The 21,210-nt window shown below is 38.2% G+C and overlaps 1 protein-coding gene, 2 long non-coding RNA genes and 2 other non-coding genes across 5 annotated transcripts in view; all 5 read right to left on the bottom strand.

Annotated features, from left to right (window-relative positions):
• LOC145484480 (uncharacterized) overlaps window positions 1-21,210 on the bottom strand; it is a 193,144-nt gene that overhangs the window by 14,704 nt on the left and 157,230 nt on the right. The gene's annotated exons all lie outside the window — the stretch shown is intronic.
• On the bottom strand, window positions 5,826-11,387 carry LOC145485276 (uncharacterized). The gene is made up of 3 exons (XR_014049182.1): window positions 11,370-11,387; window positions 7,005-7,136; window positions 5,826-6,544 (listed from the first exon to the last, which is right to left on the bottom strand). It is a non-coding gene; the product is annotated as an uncharacterized LOC145485276 (long non-coding RNA).
• Window positions 8,393-8,478, bottom strand: Trnay-gua (transfer RNA tyrosine (anticodon GUA)). The gene is given in 2 exon segments: window positions 8,393-8,428; window positions 8,442-8,478. It is a non-coding gene; the product is annotated as a tRNA-Tyr (tRNA).
• Trnay-gua (transfer RNA tyrosine (anticodon GUA)) lies at window positions 8,750-8,835 on the bottom strand. The gene is given in 2 exon segments: window positions 8,750-8,785; window positions 8,799-8,835. It is a non-coding gene; the product is annotated as a tRNA-Tyr (tRNA).
• LOC145484466 (uncharacterized) overlaps window positions 13,715-21,210 on the bottom strand; it is a 7,962-nt gene continuing 466 nt past the window's right edge. The window contains exons 1-5 of the mRNA XM_081463088.1: window positions 20,381-21,210; window positions 20,182-20,216; window positions 14,461-14,592; window positions 14,060-14,186; window positions 13,715-13,806 (exon numbers count right to left, since the gene is read on the bottom strand). The exon at window positions 20,381-21,210 is cut by the window's right edge and continues 466 nt beyond it. Of these exons, the coding sequence (XP_081319214.1) occupies window positions 13,715-13,806; window positions 14,060-14,186; window positions 14,461-14,592; window positions 20,182-20,216; window positions 20,381-20,462 (468 nt within the window). The 5' untranslated portion in view covers window positions 20,463-21,210. The remainder of the gene's footprint in view (window positions 13,807-14,059; window positions 14,187-14,460; window positions 14,593-20,181; window positions 20,217-20,380) is intronic.

Below are 21,210 nucleotides of genomic sequence, written 5' to 3'. Positions count from 1 at the left end.
ATTAGAAGTGCTTGCCGCCCGTTAGTTTTGAAATGCATTATTCTACAACTGTTGCCTCACGGATGTCATCTAAAATTGCGCTTGACAACTTCCTGTCTAGTAATGTAATTGTTTCAAACGTCAAAATAACTTCTTTTTCTCCTCTTAGTTTACTGTAATGTAAATTAGTAAGCACAAGTTTCATTTCAGTATTGGGCTGTTCAGACCAGGCTTTTTGTTATCTTTTACGAATTGAACGGTGGACCAGACCGCGCCAAGTTGGACAAACAGCCGCCATTTTGGATCTGCCATCTTGGATCTTCGTCAGAAAACCACCCAAAATGACTCAAAAACAAATCAAAATAACCAGACAAAGAAATAAAAAAGAACGCAAGAGAGCCATATAAAGTAAAAATAAGCTACTTGTTAATACTAACAAGAAAATTCCAAATTGAAAAAAGAAACAAAACAATACATGCATGTCAAAACATGTGTTTGAGGGGCTGAATGTGGGGGGGGGGGGGGGAGCACATGTCGGTTGTCGGTTAAAATTTCATTACTTTGTCGGTTGTCGGTTAAAATTTTCGGCCTCTGTCGGTTGTCGTCAAGTCTCAGTTAATATTTTTGTCGCTAGTCGGTAATCTTTTCCTCGATTTGTCTGTAGTCAGTAATATTTTTTCTTCGTTGTCGCTAGTCGGTTAACCCCATTCAGACCCTCGTGTTTGCATGTTTCCATCAAGGTCCGAGAACAATCAAATTTTGGACCAGATTGTTCTCAGATACGTTTCAGATAAAGAAGCTATTACTAGCTTTTCAGCTTAAGACATCCGTAGGAGATTTTCTAAGCCGTTCGTTCTCTTATAAACATATTGAACTAAATTTCCGGAAAATTGGCCTCGCAAGCGATATCACTTGAATCGTTTTTCATTTGCCTCGGGTAATTTTTCCCAAGGATTGTTTATTTGCTGCAAGGATCATTGTTTTTTGAGCCTAAAAACTGTACACGAATACCCTTATCACTTATATATTTCTTTGGAGAGGTTTACATTATGTGGCATTTTATTATATGGACACGAGTGTTTCACTGGAAAATACGCCACTAACAAAATTCATACGAAACCACATCCGAGACCCGAGTGGCGTACGATCCATATCATCACTAGTGGAGATATCGATGACGTTATTTCCCGCTTTTTTCGCGGTTGTTTGTGCAAACAGTCTGTTTGTCTTTGTATTAAAAAGAAAATTACCCGGTGGTTTGAAGATATTGATTTTATTTTCTCACTTTCAAAATTAAATATAAACAACATATTACTCTCTTGCTACGCTCATCGTTCGTAAGATATACCACCCAAAAATCTGAAAATTCATATCTTCTCGCCACTGTGTAATATCCTTTATATACGTAAGAGCTTGTTTCAAATATAAGCACCTATAAAGCATTTAAACAAATCAATTCATTTCACGGTACAACGCTTAGCAATGTAACTCTCGCATTTGATGACCTTTTTATGTGATTGGAAAGAAAAACGTGTGGAATCAGTAGCCATTTTGATCACGTCCGTCCTTTAACAAAGTTTCGAGATGAGTACTTTTGTGGCGTCATCTGCATACCGTGATACTTGTTTTCTCTTCCTCTACATTTCCAGTAAGTGTAACTATGTTTGTGCTCTTATTTTTAACCCTTGTGTGTGCGAGCTTAATTTTGTATTGGGCTACCGTTTCTGTCGACCATTTCCAGTTTTACCATTTTGAGTGAATTTCACTTTTCTGTAATACATTTTTGGCACTCTGCGATATTAATGGATAAATTGACGTGCTCTTAGCCAATCAGAATGCAGAAATTGTTACGTGTGTAGTATCATAGCAAGTACAATTCCTTTTTTATGCCTTTTAGTGTTAAACATTCCACAGCTGTCGTTTGGATGTCATGGTGCAAGACGACTGCCTCCCCAAGAGTGCACGGTCGTCTCACCGATGGCAAAATTACATCAATAAGGATGGTCGTATCTTTTCGGAGACTTTTGGCCTCTTGGCCTCTAGCGATCGGAAAAACCGAGTATGAACATCATGCAATTTATGAAATGCTGCTTTTAATATATTGAAAGGATATATTTTAGAAAACTATCAAGTGACAACTTCCACAAGTCAGAAATGGCACTTGGTAGAAAGGAGTCATTTCTCTACTGTTACATCCTCTGATATGAGTTGTCTAGCGATCCGACAGTTTCCTAACTGTGCAATAATAAGCAATGACAACTAACAATTAGTAATAACTCATGAGAAGTGAGAAGAAGACAGCAGTAGAGGTGCTAATTACTTCTCGAAATGGAAAATTTCTTTGCAAAATGCGGAGCACTTCGTCAAAGATTCAGAAAGCACAGGCTAACAACGAAACTTGGAAGCAACTGTGGCGCTTTTCATTCCGATGGCGCGGTCTTTGGTGTGTCCTACGGTAGAACAGAGTTCCACTGTGGATGCATCCAGGCAAAGACACATCGACGAAACAAGATAAGAGGGCATCTTTTATCCATCGCAACAGATTATGAAACGTCCACTGATTCACGGAAAGACTCCATACGCAATACAGTGCATATTTCTTCTGAATCAGCCAGGGAATTCACCGATGAAGTAAAGGAAAAAATTACTTCTCTCTTGAACGTGCTTTACGCTGATGAGTTTGGAGAAGATGTTATCCTACTTGAGATCATGTCAGTCTTGTTTGCAAGCGATGAAACATTTGAATTACAAGGGATCGTCGAAGATGATAAAGACCAAAGCGGGAACACGTACGACAAACTTCAAGCATGGGTCGATATTATGTCAGAGAAGATATATGACGGTGAAATAAAAACAGTAAATACCTGGAAAGGTAGAATACCTGGTCCTGTTGGAAGACCCATCATTGGCGGTTGCACAATGCTTGAATGGCTTCAAAAAAAGCGACCTTAGAGAACAGTAAGTTAGAAGAAGTTTGTCCATCATTTGCTGGTCTATAGTATTAAACTGCAGTAGAACATTTTTATTTAATTAGGTTGCAATTGTATTCACAAAGGCTCCTAAGCCCTTTTTAGGAAGATAATCTCGTAACTCTTGTCGATTTTTCTCACACGCGGAAATTTTCCTTTTGAAATATTCATTATACCCTTGTCTGAATAAAGTTTTACGTTATATGGCTTTGTCCCGTAAATTTGCTAAAATGTGATTATGCAAGCAACCTAGGCGTCACTCCAGTTTTGGAACAATTACGGTAAACAATGTGCTTTTGGTTTCCTTTTAGCTTTTAACATTCTGCAGCTACCGTTTGGGTGCGCATGAAATTGCGCATGGCGACGGCTTGGCATCTCGCACATCACAGCGTTACATTACAAACAATTATCAAATGATCTGGAAGACTGATACCTAGCGAAAGAAAGTGTCGTGGACAAACATGAACAAGTTTCCCTTAAATTCTTTGAAGTATGGTCGAGCATCAATCTATGAAGTAGGTTTTTCTGAATAAAATGAGAGGAAGAAGCCACGTCAGGGAAGGCACTTGTTAAAACCAAAAAACTAATTTCTCCACTGTGGGCTCGACAGCAGTTCGTAACGGTATCCAGTACACAAAATATATAGCACTAACATTTACTTACATTTCTTGAGAAGTGAGAAGCAGACATTTCGAAAAACCTCTGCTTCACTTTTACACAGAGTTTGTTGAAAGCTTTTAAATTAGCGATTTTACGCTGACATAATTATGGATAGTTTAGTTTTTTTATCTATTTATTTATTTATTTATTTATTTATTTATTTTATTTTATTTATTAATTTTTTTTTTTCAGGTTTGGTGATACATATAGACCACTTCGGAATACAGGTGCACTTTTTGAATTTTTGAGGATCTTGCGGAGACGTTTGGGTTTGTTGAATTACATCGGATACGAATAGTCGATCGTTTATTAGAATGGACAAACACACTCGTCAATGTCGAGTAAGATGCCACTTGATAGTGTTTAATTTTAATACATTTGCATAATCTAACCTGGCCTCCTGTGGAAAGCCACCAACTCCTGTCTTGGACATTCAATCCACATTATCCACTATGGGACAAGGTAAATCCGGCATTTCGTTCACAGACTTCAACATAGGAGCCACTTTGTAGAGCTAAAAAAATATTGTATCAATAATGTTATTCCGTTGGGTATTTGTTTAGGAAAAAAAAGAATCAAGCAAGTGCAGTGTTCACGTTCAGCAAACAAGGTTTTATATCAGTGATTCACTCAACTTTCTCTCGAATGCTTTTTATCCCTTAGTTATGATAGTGACGACATTAAGCTGATAATGATGGTACGCGTGACTTAGCTTGCTTACTTGTCTTTACAATTTTGCCAGTCCAAGTTATACTGACGTTTTTCCCTGCGTCGATGCCATGGCTATTCCAAACTTTCAATCAATCAATTTTGTATTTTCCCATTTTTAATTAATTACAAGAATTTTTGTTATTAACTATCCTTGGGCAAGAGCCCTCAGGAAACCCTTTTGTTTTTCCTTTTTCAAGAGGAGCCCCTGGCAAGTTTAGAGGAGTTTTTTCTACTTACCCATGTCTATGATTAATTTATTACTAACCTTCCCTTTAAAGGTACATACGAATTAAAAGACGTCTATTCCTCGATATTCCTTCGACACACTGTTAAAATTTCTTAAAACCTTTCGAAAATACAAGAATGGCACTAAAAAATGTATTTCGCTAAAACACTTGCCTCATCAGTTGTTGATCAGTATCCTGGACGTAACCGGTATTTTTTCACAAGACGCCATGATTAGGCAGATATCGGAGAGAGTTTTAAAAAAATGAAGTACCAGAAAATTCATTGATGAATTCGAAAAGCGAGTGGAACTTTTTCCGCACTCCTTGTGCAGTTGTCTTCACATGACGGAGCGTGAAGGATAATCCGTGACTGTGTACCTGACGTAATTACGTTTGGTGGCTGCCTGATATGAATGGATTTACGGATTCCGGTATGGCGTACAAGTACAGCTGATTAGGCTAGTGTTTTAGCGAAAAATATTTTGTAATGCAGTTTTTCAGCTCTATAAAAAAGTTTTTACGGTGTGTCCAAGGAATATCCAAGAAGTTATGTACGTTTTCCTAATTCTTTCCTAGCCTCGGCGGTGGATATTGCTCTTTCTTTAAAGGAGAAAATGATTTTTTAATTTTGTTTTTAAAACTCTATGTTCTCATTCGTTTGATTGTATCTGGCAAGTCATCCATATCGTCTCCTACGTTGAATCCTGTTAATATTTCTTTTATGATAAGGCTGAAGAAATAATCACAACAACCAGTAATGCTTGCCTATTTTACAACATAACCTTTATTCGAAACATATTTCATAGCTTTATTTCATTCTTACATATCTACGTGACGAAGTTTCTTTCTCATTGTGAAATCAGGCTGAGCAGTTCTAATTTTTGCATTTACCAGTTATCATCCGACGATTCAAATTGCGAAGCATGCAATTGAATCTGATCACAAACCAAATAAGACAAAAAAATTGCAGTGAGCTACCTTCCAGTTGAAGCAGACCCGGAACTCTTCGTCGCGTAGCTAACTGGAATGCATTGGTTACCGGCCTCAAGTGTAACCATGCCAGTAGCTGCCAAAAAGCATTGTCAAAGCAATTAAACTAATTCATTACCTAACATTTTACAAGTTTTGTTTTCTTTTAATCGCGTAATTTTAAAGACGTAAATACAGCTAAATCTCTAGGACACCATCAAAGAGGAATGAGTGACAAATTATGAGCTTTATTCCAGATGAATGATGAATGGAGTACGATGTACAAATCTTGTTTCAAAATGCAAGGGATGTATGCCATCTAAAGGCAACTGTAATAGGCCAACTTCTATACAACAACAGCAACAACAGTTTATTTCTACTACTGTAAACAACTAAAAGAATTTATAATGTTATAATTAAATAAATAAACAGTACAGTACATACAGTAGTGGGATACCCAACTAACTATATTAAAATTCTAACTTGTCTCCGAGTCTCGAGAGAATAAAGCTAAAGAAAACGCATTTAGATAGAGCAGATGAAAATAACATGATTCCTTTAGTTTTGTCATCCAAGTTAAAACTTCAATACATCGAAACTGGCCTATTCTCGTCTACAGTAACAAAATGATAAAACGGTTGATTTTGGGCGGTATCCCGTCAATTAATGACTGCATGGTGCCGATGGAGTGGCAGCCTGAAGGAAAAGGGAAAGTGGAACGGCCAAAGACCACATGGGTAAGGACGGAGGAACAGGAGGGGTGCGCCAGCTGGGCAGAAGCCAAGACAGCTCTAATAGAGAGCGAAAGTAGCAGCGTTATGTGGCTCCTGGCGCTGAGAGAACTAACTAACACCACATTAATTACTTACTTCCAGCATCTGATAGCGAATACAAATAAACCAAAGCTCCCTTCGATCCAAGTTTACCGGCCACGTCATAAGACATGTGCTTGAATTCGTCAAGGCTGAGAATTTGATGTGTGAGTGGCTCAATAAAACATCCTTCGGGATAAATCGCGTATGTCCTTCCCTATGAAGAAACAATAATAAAGCACTGCATTTCTGTTTGCAAAATAAAAGAACGAAAGACAGTTGTAACTTTTCTTCCCGACATTAAAGGGGTGATAAACTAACCTCCGAAGCTATACGACTGCGCTCGACAGGTAACAGAAATGATTCATACTTTGGGGGGAAGGGGTAGGGAGACAAAAATTAAAACGCGAGGAAGAAGTGGACCTGTTCTCCCAGCTCCCCTCCATCCATCCGTACTTCGCCTTCCCCTCCCCCGTTTAACGCCTGTTCGCAGCCTACATGCTTTTAGCCTTGCATCATCGAGATATGATGTACTTAGGGACGATTACGCTTCTTTGGTGCACTCCAAGCGTTCAGCATACATGATACCTCCAAGAAACACACACTAAAGCATGAATTAATGATTGAGTTACGCTTCAGCACACAGACTTAAAACACAGCTCCCTTAAATTTATTACCCCTTTGTAGTCCATCACCGTATTGACTGGGCCCTTGTCATTAATGGTTGTCTCCGCTTGCATCAATTGGAGATTCGAGTCCAAGTTAAATTGCACGTCAGTAGTATAGGAAGACCCTGAATTCAACTCCACCTATTCATGTAAAGACAAGAACACAACACATGCACAGGGGTAAACATTATTTCACGCCACACCGATAAAATTGAAGAGGAATTTATTAGATTCGATGATAACCTTCCATTCGAAAGGTAACAAGAAGATGGGTTTCAAAGATTATCAAAGGAGAAATAAAACTAGTTATGGATATACTAAAATCAAACGCTTGAAAAGTGTAACATCCGCGCTGTCGGTTACGTTAAGAAAGAAAAAAGATTCCTTCAAATCAGCGAACTGAGGTTATCAATTAAACTTCTACACGCTCTTCCCCTTTACCAACTGTGTTACTGCTGGGTTCCCTGTGAAAACACATTTAGGTTCGCGCATGAGGTGGCCTCTTCGAACGGTGACCACGAGGCCACCGAGTTAAAACCTCAGTTATGTCAAGTTCTCCTCGGTTTTTAAGTCAGATTTAGTTCAAATTGTCAGTGTTTTTCTGAGAATTACACCGTTGTAATATCGTGGCATCACTGTGAGTTGTTCTCATGGCCTATCGTAAATTAAACGTTCTGGTTAAAGTGAATTTGTCCATGGTTTGTCGCCGTTCGCAGCTACAAACTGAGCTATCAAAAGAACACGTTGTAGGGAAGTAATTGTGTCAAGTGATATTACCAGCAAGTACATTTTCACCTACATTAACTTATGTAAGGACAGAGCAGTTCCTGAGTTACCTTTTGCCTCTGTTTCAAAACAGGTCTTCCTGCAAAACCTTTCATATGAAAATGAACGTGGAGGCAGAACATATTTTCTTATGAATGGTTTCGCTGGAAGTTAACAAATTGATGTCAGTTTTTCATGCGTCTGTCCTGTTATTGATCATGAATCGTCATAACATTGTCAAAATAGCTGTGGAACCACGAGGCGATAGCAAAGAACCAATGGAAACTTGAAGTAAATACACGTAACTGACGCAAAGCGCGGGGAAATGTATACGAATAAGTCACAATTGGCGCGGTTTAACTTCTGGTCCGGGTTGTTTGAAAGGTAAATAACGATATCCACCGGATAAATCACTATCCAGCGGATAGCGAGGTTTGTTTGGTTAAGATTTATCCACTGGATAGCAATTTATCCGGTGGATAACGTAATCCATGGCCAGCATTCCAACAACCAGGACCTGATTGAATGAATGTAGTACGAGTTTCTCAAAGCAAATTGTGTGGCGTAGTAATGCAAAACCATATACTTTTCAAACAAAGTGAAAGTTAAAAAAAAAAAGAAACAAAAAAACTTCCTTCGAGCCGGATTCGAACCAGCGGCCTAAGGATGTCAATTCATCTTCTACAGTCCTCCGCTCTACCAACTGAGCTATCGAAGGAACGGCTGTCCAGGAGAGGTTTCTAAGTCACTGTAGACATTTCGTCGTCTCCCTTTCTCCATATTGTTTTTAAGTATTTGGCGGTTAAAAAACAAGTACAATTTGAAAAACAAAACAAAACAAAAAAACTGAAGTTACAACCTCTTCAGCCGGATTGCAGCATCAGCCACAAGTTAAGCTGGAATATTTTTTGCATGGTATAGAAGAAGAAAAAAAAACCATTGGAAACAGCAAATAGAATAAATAAAATTCAAAACAACAAAAAATAATCTCCTTCGAGCCGGATTCGAACCAGCGACCTAAGGATATCAATTCACCTTCTACAGTCCTCCGCTCTACCAACTGAGCTATCGAAAGAACGGCTGTCCAGGGGAGGTTTCTAAGTCAGTGCAGACATTTCGTCGTCTCCCTTTCTCCATATTGTTTTTAAGTAAAAAAAACCTGAATTTACAACCTCCTCAGCCGGATTGCATCATCAGCCACAAGTTAAGCTGAAATATTTTTTGCATAGTATAGAAGAAAATAAAACAATAAAAACAGCGGATACAGTAAATAAAATTCGACAATAAAAATAATCTCCTTCGAGCCGGATTCGAACCAGCGACCTAAAGACATCAATTCACCTTCTACATTCCTCCGCTCTAACAACTGAGCTATCGAAGGAAGAGTTTATAAGTCTGTGTATACAGTCAGTGTCATTGCCATTGTCATTGTCATTGCCCTTGTCATTGTCATTGTCATTGCCATTGTCATTGTCATTGCCATTGTCATTGTCGTTCTCATTGTCATTGTCATTGTCATTGTCATTGCCATAGTCATTACCATTGTCATTGCTATTGTCATTCCAGTGTCATTGTCATTGTCAGTCATTGCCATTGTCATTGTCATTATTATTGGTATTGTTATTGCCATTGCCATTGTCCTTGTCATTGTCATTGTCATTACCATTGTCATTACCATTGTCATTGTCATTGTCACTGCCATTGTCATTAAAATTTTCATTCTCATTGTCATTGCCATTGTCATTACCATTATCAATGTCATTGTCACTGTCATTCCCATTGCCATTGTCATTGCCATTGTCATTGTCATTGCCATTGTCATTGTCATTGCCATTGTCATTGTCGTTCTCATTGTCATTGTCATTGTCATTGTCATTGTCATTGTCATTGCCATAGTCATTACCATTGTCATTGCTATTGTCATTCCAGTGTCATTGTCATTGTCAGTCATTGCCATTGTCATTGTCATTATTATTGGTATTGTTATTGCCATTGCCATTGTCCTTGTCATTGTCATTGTCATTGCCATAGTCATTACCATTGTCATTGCTATTGTCATTCCAGTGTCATTGTCATTGTCAGTCATTGCCATTGTCATTGTCATTATTATTGGTATTGTTATTGCCATTGCCATTGTCCTTGTCATTGTCATTGTCATTACCATTGTCATTACCATTGTCATTGTCATTGTCACTGCCATTGTCATTAAAATTTTCATTCTCATTGTCATTGCCATTGTCATTACCATTATCAATGTCATTGTCACTGTCATTCCCATTGTCATTGTCATTGTCACTGCCATTGTCATTACCATTGTCATTGTCATTACCATTGCCATTGTCATTGTCATTGTCATTGTCATTCGCATTGTCATTGTCATTCTCGTTGCCATTGCCATTACCATTGCCAATGTCACTGTCATTGTCATTGTCATTTTCATGGTCATTACCATTGTCATTCTCATTGTATTTGTCATTTTCATTTTCACTGTTCTTTCCATTGTCATTGTCATTGCCATTGCCATTGCATTTTCGTTGTCATTGTCATTGTCATTGTCATCGCCATAGTCATTAGCATTACCATTGACATTACTATTACTATTGTCACTCTCATTGCCATTGTCGTTGTCATTGTCATTGTCATGGTCATTGTCATGGTCATTGTCATTGTCATTGTCATTGTCATTGTCATTGTCATTGTCATTGTCATTGTCATTGTCATTGTCATAGTCATTGTCATTGCTGTTGCCATTGTCATTGTCATTGTCATTGCCGTTTTCATTGTCACTACCATCGTCATTGTCATTGCCAGTGTCATTGTCATTGCCATTGCCATTGCATTTTCATTGTCATTGTCATTGTCATTGTCATTGTCATTGCCATAGTCATTAGCATTACCATTGACATTACCATTACTATTGTCACTCTCATTGCCATTGTCATTGTCATTGTCATTGTCATTGTCATTGTCATTGTCATTGTCATTGCTGTTGCCATTGTCATTGTCATTGTCATTGCCGTTGTCATTGTCACTACCATCGTCATTGTCATTGCCAGTGTCATTACCATTGTCATTTTGATTGACATTGTTATTAGTATTTTATTATTTATTTTTATACGATACGATAGTGGATTGTGTGAAGATTTTTAAATAGGTTTTCTGAGGAGATTTTCATAAATTTCTCGTTAGTATTGTTATATTATCATTATTATTACATTTTTTTTTTATTTAGCGCAAAAAGCGACTGGGAGACTGGGAGTGAGCATAGAGCGCGAGCGGAGCTCGTAGGGAGTGGGTAGTGTAGGCGACTACAGTTCTGGCATTACGTTAATAGAGTGTTTCTAAAGGAGAGAATTTTTGTCCATCTAGAGGCATCAACTGAAGGCGTTCCGTTACGATTTTCGAAACGCTCGTGACATATAAGCAAGACTATTTCAGTTTTCACTCAGCTCATAGAGCCTGTCGGATAGCTGTTTCGGAAAATCTGTGAGAAACGTTCATACCCGTATGATAGAATCGTAAAAGTAGAAAGACACAAGCAAACGCTAGTTTGTAGACGAAACTTTAAAGCAAGAAAGCCCTGCTGTTAAGCTGAGTATTTTCTCTTACCTGGACATGTTGGACTAGATCGCTTCGCTGGACTAGGTGTGCCGTCGGTACAGCCAAAAAGCAGTACAACTACAAAAAAGAAAATGAGCTTCATCTTCAAACCACACTGTTTCGATTCAACTGCCGAGTGGATTATCACTGCATGTTTTCAGTATATAAGATATGAGTTCATTATCAGTTACAGCTGCTCCAGGGTCAACATTTTATAAAGCACCTTAAGTGGCTTAAAAGCAATGAAAAGGAAATGATCAGATAACACCTCTTTTACTAAGGACGACTAATTAATTTATGCATGCAAAAAGGCGTTAGAATTGACTCCTCTATCTTAAGTCAAGTGCTTCAAAAATTGCTAGAAATTATCGGAAGAAGTGAAGTTTACCGAAAATGTCAAGGAAAAAATAAATGCGTCACAAAACTTGATAAACCTGAATAAGTGCGTTTTTAAGTCTTGCTTCTGTACATCACAGTGGATACCAGGAGAGAACGTCAGAAGGCCAGGGCCCTTGCTCCACCCTCTGATTCCACTTATGTCTGTGGTTCTTGTCACCGCATCTGCCGATCACGAATCGGACTCCAAAGCCATCTCAGAAAATGTTTAAGGAAATGTACAATTACTAACACACGCTAAAATTATGGACTAGATTGTCCGATAATGCCAATACAAGTCTTGCTTGAAATTTTACGCTTCTTATGTGGTTTGTTAGTTCATTCACGTTTTTATAAACGGAGACAAAGTATTTTGAACAACTCGTATAAGTGACAGCTGGTCAAAACCCCTATAAAGAAGCTACATCCTGTATCAGACAAGGTGAGAGATTTATCCCAAATTCTCCACCCATTCTTTTTGGCCTCTTGCTGGTTTATTATTAAAATCACGGGTATAAAATGCGTGGTATCTTTCTAATTTAGCTAAAATCGTGCTCCAACGGTGTATCAGATTTATTTTTACCGCGACGTGAAATATTCGCGCAAAAATGTTACGCCTGTTCTACACGAGCAATTTTTAAGTAACAATATTTTTATGTGACAACTCTTACTTGCACATGCAGACGAGAAAAATTGGCCAATTGTTATGTGATAACTATATTTGCTGAAAAGCTGGCATGTTAGATGTTATGTGACAAATGAAAGTTGTCCCAATCGACTGAAAAAATTATAAAATGTAGCAAATATTTTAGCAAGCCCCATATTTTTCTGGGGCGATTAGGAAGCCCCGTCTTGTTTCTGCCTAACTCTTCTGTCCAATGTCATTACTGCCATACTAAACTTCGAACTGTTCCCAATTTTTTTGCTGCGCCATCTACACGATTTAATATATATGTGACGAAAAATTGTTGCAAACAAATTGATCGTGTGGACCAGCCTTTCGTCCTTACATTTTATCTGAGGATGGCAGCTGTCATAGTTAGCAACCGAAACGTCCAAAAAAAAAACGTTTGCGTAAAAAATCATACTCAATATTGGTTAGAAGCAATCTGGCAGAGTGTATGACTTTCCTGGGCCCGAATTTATCAGTAAATTATATGAAACCTCAAAGAGACAATGCGAGATATGCCAAAAAGCCATGAAAATCAGTCAGGTCGACTGTAAATTCCCCACAATATCGGGGTGGATAAGACATAGTTATCTTTTTTTCTTGCTTTATTATTATTGAAATCACGGATATAAAATGAATGCTATCTTCCTAATTTAGTTAACTATAATTTTGATAAAGATCAAATGTTCAGCGTCTTACGGGTGTGGGACAAAAAAAAAAAGCTCTAACCACCGAGCTACGGAGACGCCGTTTACTGGGTTCACGACTTATGTGATACGCTTTCTGCATACTGCTGGGATCAGCAGCTTCGAAAGCGTCCTGTGTGGAAATAATTAACGAAAGACGGTTTTAATTTTTAATAGTTTTGATTTTCCTTCTGTTTGACGTTAATCTCATGCCTTTGAACAAATGACTTATAAGGAATGACATAAATCTTTTCGTGGTCGTAATTTTGAGGGATGAAAAAGTAGACACTTAATGCTCAGTTTCAATCAAGCAGTATCAACTTTTTGCCAAGTTCCAAAAAAAGTGGCAGTACTGGACTGAGGGCCACTTAATTCTTCTGAAATTAGCGAGACTATGAATCCGCTCCCACGTTTTCTTCCTTACTTGTGAAAAGTTAAATTAATGCGCAGATTTGATTTCTATGCTTTTACAGTCTCTACAAATTAGCATAATAACAAAGGCTCACAAGTTCTTCAAGTGAATACCCGGCTTTGTTTAAGTTTTCGTATATTTTATACGAAAACTTAAACCATCTCTAAACGTGCGAACTAAACAACGCTAAACATCCTGGAATAGAACTGAGTTACCTTCCAATTGTAGTTAAACCTGGGCTCTCCTGTGCGAAACTCACTGGAAGACACGAGTCATCGCCTTCGAGTGTAAACGTGCCATTGCCTTCAAACAAAAGAGTCCCAAGTATTTAGCTTTTGACTATCAACCTAGCCATTTTAACGGTTTTCATCTTCGCTTTTACATCTGGTTTCTCAAGGTTATAAATTCCTCTCATAATAAACAGCAGAAACTTTGATTATGATTGCGATTATGATTATGATTATGATTGTTATTATGATTATTATAATTGTTGTTGATGTTGTTGGTCTCGTTGTTATTGTTGTTGTTGTTAAACTAGGAAGCAGTATCTTCGTACCTTGTTCATTCGAGTACGAATACAAATCAACTGAAGCTCCATTCAAGCCAAGCACACCGGACACTTCAAGCTTCACGTCCTTAGTGAGTTCTTCAGGACTGCCATCGCCACACGCCATCGCCACATGCTGCGAACGTCGAAGGAGAAGCACATCTGGATGCATCATCGACAAAACGTTTCGGCTTCATTATCATTTCTTACATATTCCTGAATTCAATAAGAAGTCTCTGTGAATTTATGAAGTATATCCCCGAAATTTGCGTCCTCACGTGGTAGTCGCAATCGATCGATTGAATCCCGGTTCGAATGGAGTTAAAACAAATTTGGTTACATCCAAGGTACTAGAAACAAGCCCAGCTGATTTATACGGGAATCACACTGAATAAAAACACATTTCTTACCCCCTTGTAATCCATCAAAAGTTTGTAAGGCCCCTGGCCACTAACAGTTGACTCCATCTGTGTTATCTGAAGATCCACGTCCACGTTGAATTTCTTGTCAGTAACCATAGACCCTGAATCTGTCACCGTTATCTGAAATAAGAAGTTAAGAGTACTTTAGCAAAGAGCCTTCCGCCGGAGAAAGTGTTCTGGCTTTTGACACGTTTTCTACCCCACCAATAAGATGGAAAGCTCTCGTTTTAGCATTTACAACATGACGCTTTAGCGAAGCTGTCGATGGTACACCCCAACGAAGGAAAAATTCGACTTCAGTTTGACTTCGGTTTCTCAAAAACGTTTATTCTTCAACGACACATAATTAAGACACTTAAAGATCATCGAAGTTTCACAAAATAGAGGGAAGGATCACTTTTTAAGAGTGTGTCCACGAGGAAACCAGGTAGAACCAGGCAGGAGGTGATACAGCTCGAATCACCGGGTCGCTCAAACTTTGCACAAATGTTGGGTTTGGTAAGAAAATGGTATCGATTGTGGCAAAAATTAGGTCAAATATTTTATTCCTTCAAGTTAGGGGGCTCCGGCAAAAATGGCCATTTGACACTAACTTATGCATATTTAATTAGCCATCTTCGGTTTAGTATTTCTACAACAAGAAAAGCCATGTGAAAATGAAATTCACTGGATCATGAAGCACAGATATTCATTTCAATTGGTTTATTTGATTTCTCTCCGTGGCTTCATCTTAACTAAGGTGCATTTTTCGTAGTGTTGTGAATGACCTTTATTTGATGGCAAATATCTGCAACGGACAAAACCAATACACATTATTCCCTAACATGGACAGTGAGAGCAATCAATAAAGGTCTCAAAAAAGCCATAAAATGTCTGGAGACCTCAGTATTTTGTCTGTGCTGGCGTACTGTTTACATAGAACTTAACGATTTACGGCCATTTCATGAACATGAGCAAGTTTGAGCGAAATCGGTGATTTGAGCTGTATTACCCTCCTGCCTGGTTTTCTCATGGAAACACTCGTAACTTTGCTTTCATGAGATGGAAAAGATAGGGACGTTTATCTGTGTCTCCTCTAAAACTTGTATCATTTTTATCTGGTTATATCTATAGACACAATCGATTCTGCAATGCAAAATTCCTCCCAAGGCAAGGCAAAAGCTTATCACTGCAAGTTTGTGGCAATTCTTAATAGAGTATTTTAAGCCATATTAAGGCTATAAATGACAGACAACTTTCAGCAAAAAAGTGCGTTCCAACGAAGTATCAGATGTATTTTTATCGCGACGTAAAATATCGCACAAAAATGTTAAGCCTGGCCTAAAGGAACAATTTTTAGTGCCATCTACACGGTTTAAGAGCCAGTGCCCATAATTATGGACCAAACAACGGCACAAGTCGAAAAATCGATTTTGCTCATTTTTTGCCCATAGATTGGCCCTAGCTAGTAAACAAACGGACCATAGTTAGTTTCTGCTAATGCAGCTTTTTTGGGGAGAAATTTGCGAAAAACGATTTTTTTCCGATTAGGCTCAAAATCTACTTCCGGTTTTGCTGAATTTTCCGAATATTTGATTGCTTCGCGCTCCGCAGAACAGCTACTTGAGAATCTTTCAATGGTCTTTACATTCAGCTCAGGTCTTCATGGTATGACTGAGCGAAAAATAAAATAAATCGAGGCTTCGTTTCAGCCTGAAACGAGATCGAACACAAACGGAAAATATTACGATGTGTTTCAAACGAATTATAGCACTAAAATATCGCCATATTTTTCTATGGGCTATAACTTTAAATGCCATAAAAACACTTTATACGGGTTAACTGTACACCCACCTGTTTGAAAATCAAAAAATATCTCTGGGCAAATGGTTTTAAGTCGCCCGCCTTGGCCTGTGCTTCTCATGAATTTTTCCCTGAACCGCCGTGAGAATGTAAACAATTGCGTGACTCTGGCGGTCACCCTGAATACATAATTCGTTTCCAACAAACCGCAGATGGCTATCTTAGAACATTTGGGTGAAAAAAGAAAAACATAATGGACCACTTTTAACTTTTATATTTTGAAAGTCATCGCTTTGGAAATTTCGTTAATTAAAAACGCCAATTAAAAGCAATTTACTCGGAGTTCGGGTGTTACTGCTATGTCGTTTTAGGCTGTCGTTCTTTCTCTGATCATTTTAATTACAAGAACGAGTTCTAGAAAGAAAATCGTTCTAAGTTCATTTGTTAAGCGTAATGAAAAGTTGATATTGTTGGTTTGTAGCCTTACGTGATCTGAAGGAACGCTACAGTGATTAAATTTGCATTTCTTGATTTCGACGGATCGATTTTCGGTTAAACCTTTTTATTTGTGCCAGCACATTTAGTGCTTTTTCTCCTGCTAAAAAGTCGGAAAAAGTAAAGTAAACAAATCCTAAAAGTCATAAATAAGAGGCATCGACAGTGCGAGTGTCTCGGTAAGCTGTTAATTTGAACAATTACTGTGCTGGACGGATTGCTTTCCTGGTTACCCACGTACTATACCTAGTTCATTGTGCGCGAACGTTTCTGTTTCAAACAACTGAAATGCTCAGTGCTTTTTCCTTTTTTTCTTCAGTCTTAAAACTTAAGGTTAAAGTTAGGCTAAACCCTAAACTGTTTTGGCGGCCAACCTATTTTTGGCTAATTGCTTAATCAAATTATATATATATTTCATTGAAATTCGCTCCTCTGTGACCGACTTCCGCGAACAAAACAAGATGGATGTTCGCTGTTCATTTAAGACTACAATCCTGGTCAAAAGTGTTGGGACAGTTACGGCAGATGACTTCACAGGCAGCCTCTCTTAAGACCAAAACCGCGCAGGCCCGCCTACCCCCTCCCCCTGTCAATGTTGATAAAAATCTTGAAGAAAAAAAATCCTTGACAATAGCCTCAGAATAGCCTCGTTTCGAGAGTTGTTCGCCTCCTAGAACAGTATTCTCGAACAAAAGAGACGATAAGATAGATATTCACGTCTTATTCCAATAATAGCGATTTTTCAGCAATCGCGTTTGGTTCCAACACAACTGTCTAACCACTTTCTATTGTCCCGTTTTCCTTTTTTCCCACATCCAATCTAGTCTTCAGAATAGCTTCATTTTCATGCAACATTGCTAGGGGAGAGGGGGGGGGGGGTCAATTGTACTTGCTTCCATTCATCTTTTGTTCTAAAACGTTAAGGACGTAGTTGAAATCGTGGGTTTCAGCACGCAAAAATGGGAGGTGTCCCAACAACTTATGGCCAGGATTGCAGGTTTACACTAGAGGAAATTGTTCCGGATTCGTGATGAATCCAGAATGTTTTAGTGCCGGATTGATTTTGCCATTTACACAAAAGTGGACGAAACCGAAATAAAAAACCCCCGGTTTGGTCGTGTCTCCGGAGATTTTGAATCCGGAATTTAAAGTGGGAACTTTGAATCCGAAAACTTTTGAATCCGGAGAGTTTTGTCGTGTGAACGATTTTCTCTCGAATCCAGATATTTTTCCGCCTGTGATCTTTTGAGTTTGCGGTGGAACGAAAATGGCGGATTACATGATCCAGTAGTAGTCGAGTCGTAGGCGCATTGATGGCCATTTGATGGCGGTCGCTGGGTGATTACCTCGTGCTGTTTCAGGTGTAGGTAATCACTTTTATAATGGGTAATGCCATACTCCTCAGAAACCGTGCCCAATTTATACTTTACTGCGCAGATGACGACGATGGCACGATCGAAAACCTCGACGGTTTTCGACCCTAAACCCTAAGTAAATACCTGGAGGAACCTGGCATGATGGACAACAGTACCGTGGTCAGCGAGTTGAAAGAAAACTTCAGACTGTCTCAACCTACCCCTAGCCTTATTTTCGGAGGCATTTTGTTTCTCGTTGTCGAGGCAACAAACTGCTTGTTAACCATTCCATCATGAATGTTCCCGGAGTTATCGTCGTGTATAAACGATTAAGAATCCGAATATCCTTTCACTGTAAACCCCTACTAATCCGAATACTCTAAAATTGATGAATTCGGGAACTCCTTTATCGTAAACCTAGTCCTAGATCGACCACTGTAATGTTTATTTGTCTACCAGTGTTTTGATCTGCAAATTTCAGTTAATTGATCAAACAACCAAAGTAGAAAAGATGGATTTTTTTCCCAGTATGATTGAAACTTAAACGCAATTTCTTCCTCGGCTAATTCAATTCAAGAAATTCCGGGTTTTCTAGCTGAGTTTGAGCATATTGTGTAGGTACAAATTTTCTACACAGCTAGAAGAGCTGAGATGCCGTCACGCAGTTAGTAGTCTATAGAAATTATGGTATTTCCACTTGACTTTATTTGTCAGTCAATGATTCAGTTGCCATAAATCATAGAGGATTGGTTAAGTGTATCTCTGAAACTGCTACTGTGTTGTAAGTTATCAGTGAAATCAATAAAATAAACAAGTGTTAAAATCATTTCCCGGAGTACTGTAGTAACGTTCTTTATCATGGATGTCGTGGGTGTCGCAATGCAAATGAAAAAACATATATATTTATACTAAGTTAAACAAAAAAAACAAAAACAAAAAACAACAAAAAAAACATTTTCCATTATTTTATCCACACAACGTTTCAAAAATTGCTTTCATCGGATTGCTGGAAACGAATATTTTACTCGAGAGTGGCTATCCGCGTCACGCAATTGCTTACATTCCAACGGCGGATTTTGGGCAAAATCTATGAGAAACACAGGCCAAGGCGGGCGACTTGAAACCATTTGCCCAGAGATATTTTTTGATATCCTAACAGGTGGGTGTATATTTAACCCGTAGAAAGTGTTTTTATGGTATTTAAAGTTATAGCCCATAGAAAAATATGGCGATGTTTTTAAGCAATAATTCTCTTGCGACATACTGTAAAATTTTGCGTTTCAGTTTTACCTCTTTTCGGGCTCAAAACTAACTTTGATTTATTTTATTTTTCGCTCAGTCATACTACCAAGACCTGAACCGAATATAAAATCCATTGAAAGATTCTCAAGTAGTTGTTCTGCGGAGCGCGAAGCAATCAAATATTCGGAAAATTCAGCAAAACCGGAAGTAGATTTTGAGCCCAGTCGGGTCGAAATCGTTTTTGGCGTATTTCTACCAAAGAAAGCTGTATTAGCAGAAACTAACTATGGTCCGTTTCTATTCTTACTAGGACCTATCTATGGACAAAATACAAGCGAAATCAATTTTTCGACCTGTGCCATTGATAGGCGATTTAGGTCCATTTTTATAGGCATTCACTCTTAATATATTTGTCACGTAAAAAGTGATCGTGTGGATCAGCCTTTCGCCCTTACATTTTGTCTGAGGATGGCTGCTGTCATAGTTAGCAACCGAAACGTCAAAAAAAAAAAGTTTGCGTAAAAAGTAAATTCATACACAATATTTGTTAGAAGCAATCTGGCATGGTGTAAGACTCTCTTGCGACTTAATTTATAAATTATATGAAACCTCAAAGAGATAATATGAGATATACCAAAAAGCCATGAAAATCAGTAAATAGTCAGGTCGACTACAAATGTTGGGCTGGATAAGACAATTATATTTTCAGAGAATTGCAATTGATTTTTTAAAAAAGCACTTCCTTGGACTTTTTATTTTGGCATTAGAATGAATCAATTCGCATTTTCGTTCGCATTTGTACCTATGCAAAAGTCGACAGCAGGTTAAAACTCACCATGTACGTTCGTCCTGAAAACTGCTTCGGAAGATCTGAGAACAACATAAAACCCGCACAAAATTAAAACAGAACAATGAGAAAAAACAGGCTCCACACTGATTTAGACACAACTTGTATGAAGACTGATGATGATTTTTGTTTGAACAACAAAAAAGAAGTTCTAGTATTAATGTTAGCTCGTTAATTCGTTTCTTACTTTTGCATGTTAGCATGTATGAATTTGGCTTTGCATTGGTGCAGCTAAATAGCAGCACAACTACCACGAAAAAGGCCTTCATCTTCAAACGACGCTGCTCTGTTCAACTGGAAAGTGAATTGTCTCTGAATGTTTTATATTCGTTCATTCATTATGCAGCTGTTCAAGGTTTAACGATTAGTTTGGGTGGCTTAGATTAAATAAAAAGCAAATAAAATGAGGTGTCCGATCGAACAGATAAAATGACATTCCTTTTGACGAAGTGGCAATTAAGAAGTTCGATGAACTGAAGACTCGGGCAATTCATGACTCGTCGTGATTCAGTACATTTATAACAGCTACCCCTGTCTGCTTCATTTTGGCGAGGGTGAAGGAGTGTGGGGCCTTAACTGAACAACTTTCAGTCAGTAGTTCAGGGCAACTGGAGTTAGCACTGTACTAGTTCAGCTACTGCGCGCAAAACGAAACACGTTTCCTTGGTGACATACAGCATGACATAAAGCGTTCATGAAATATCACCCATTAATTAATGGCCCTGCAATCATTTTAAAGTGCACTTAATGGAAAGATCAGAATTCCACACGACCATTGTGTCAGAGCTCAATTAAGAGCTTTACTATTTAAATAAACAACTCGCGATGTGTGGAAGTTAATTCATTTTTGGCATAATTTGATGCGTTCATAAATTGAGTGTGTTTTGTTTAATTGACTTTGACTTAAAAGCAAATTAAAATACAGCGCACGTTGCAACGGATAGAATAGCACTCAGTTTGTCAATAAAGTACAGCTGAACCATCTACATCGAAATATTAAGGGAAACGCTAAGTGTT

This window comes from Orbicella franksi, chromosome 4 (genome assembly GCF_964199315.1).
Source record: "Orbicella franksi chromosome 4, jaOrbFran1.1, whole genome shotgun sequence".
In the NCBI taxonomy this organism is placed as follows: Eukaryota; Metazoa; Cnidaria; class Anthozoa; order Scleractinia; family Merulinidae; genus Orbicella; species Orbicella franksi.
The sequence above is the reverse complement of the archived record's forward strand: the minus strand, read 5'-3'. Positions and strand labels throughout refer to the sequence as shown.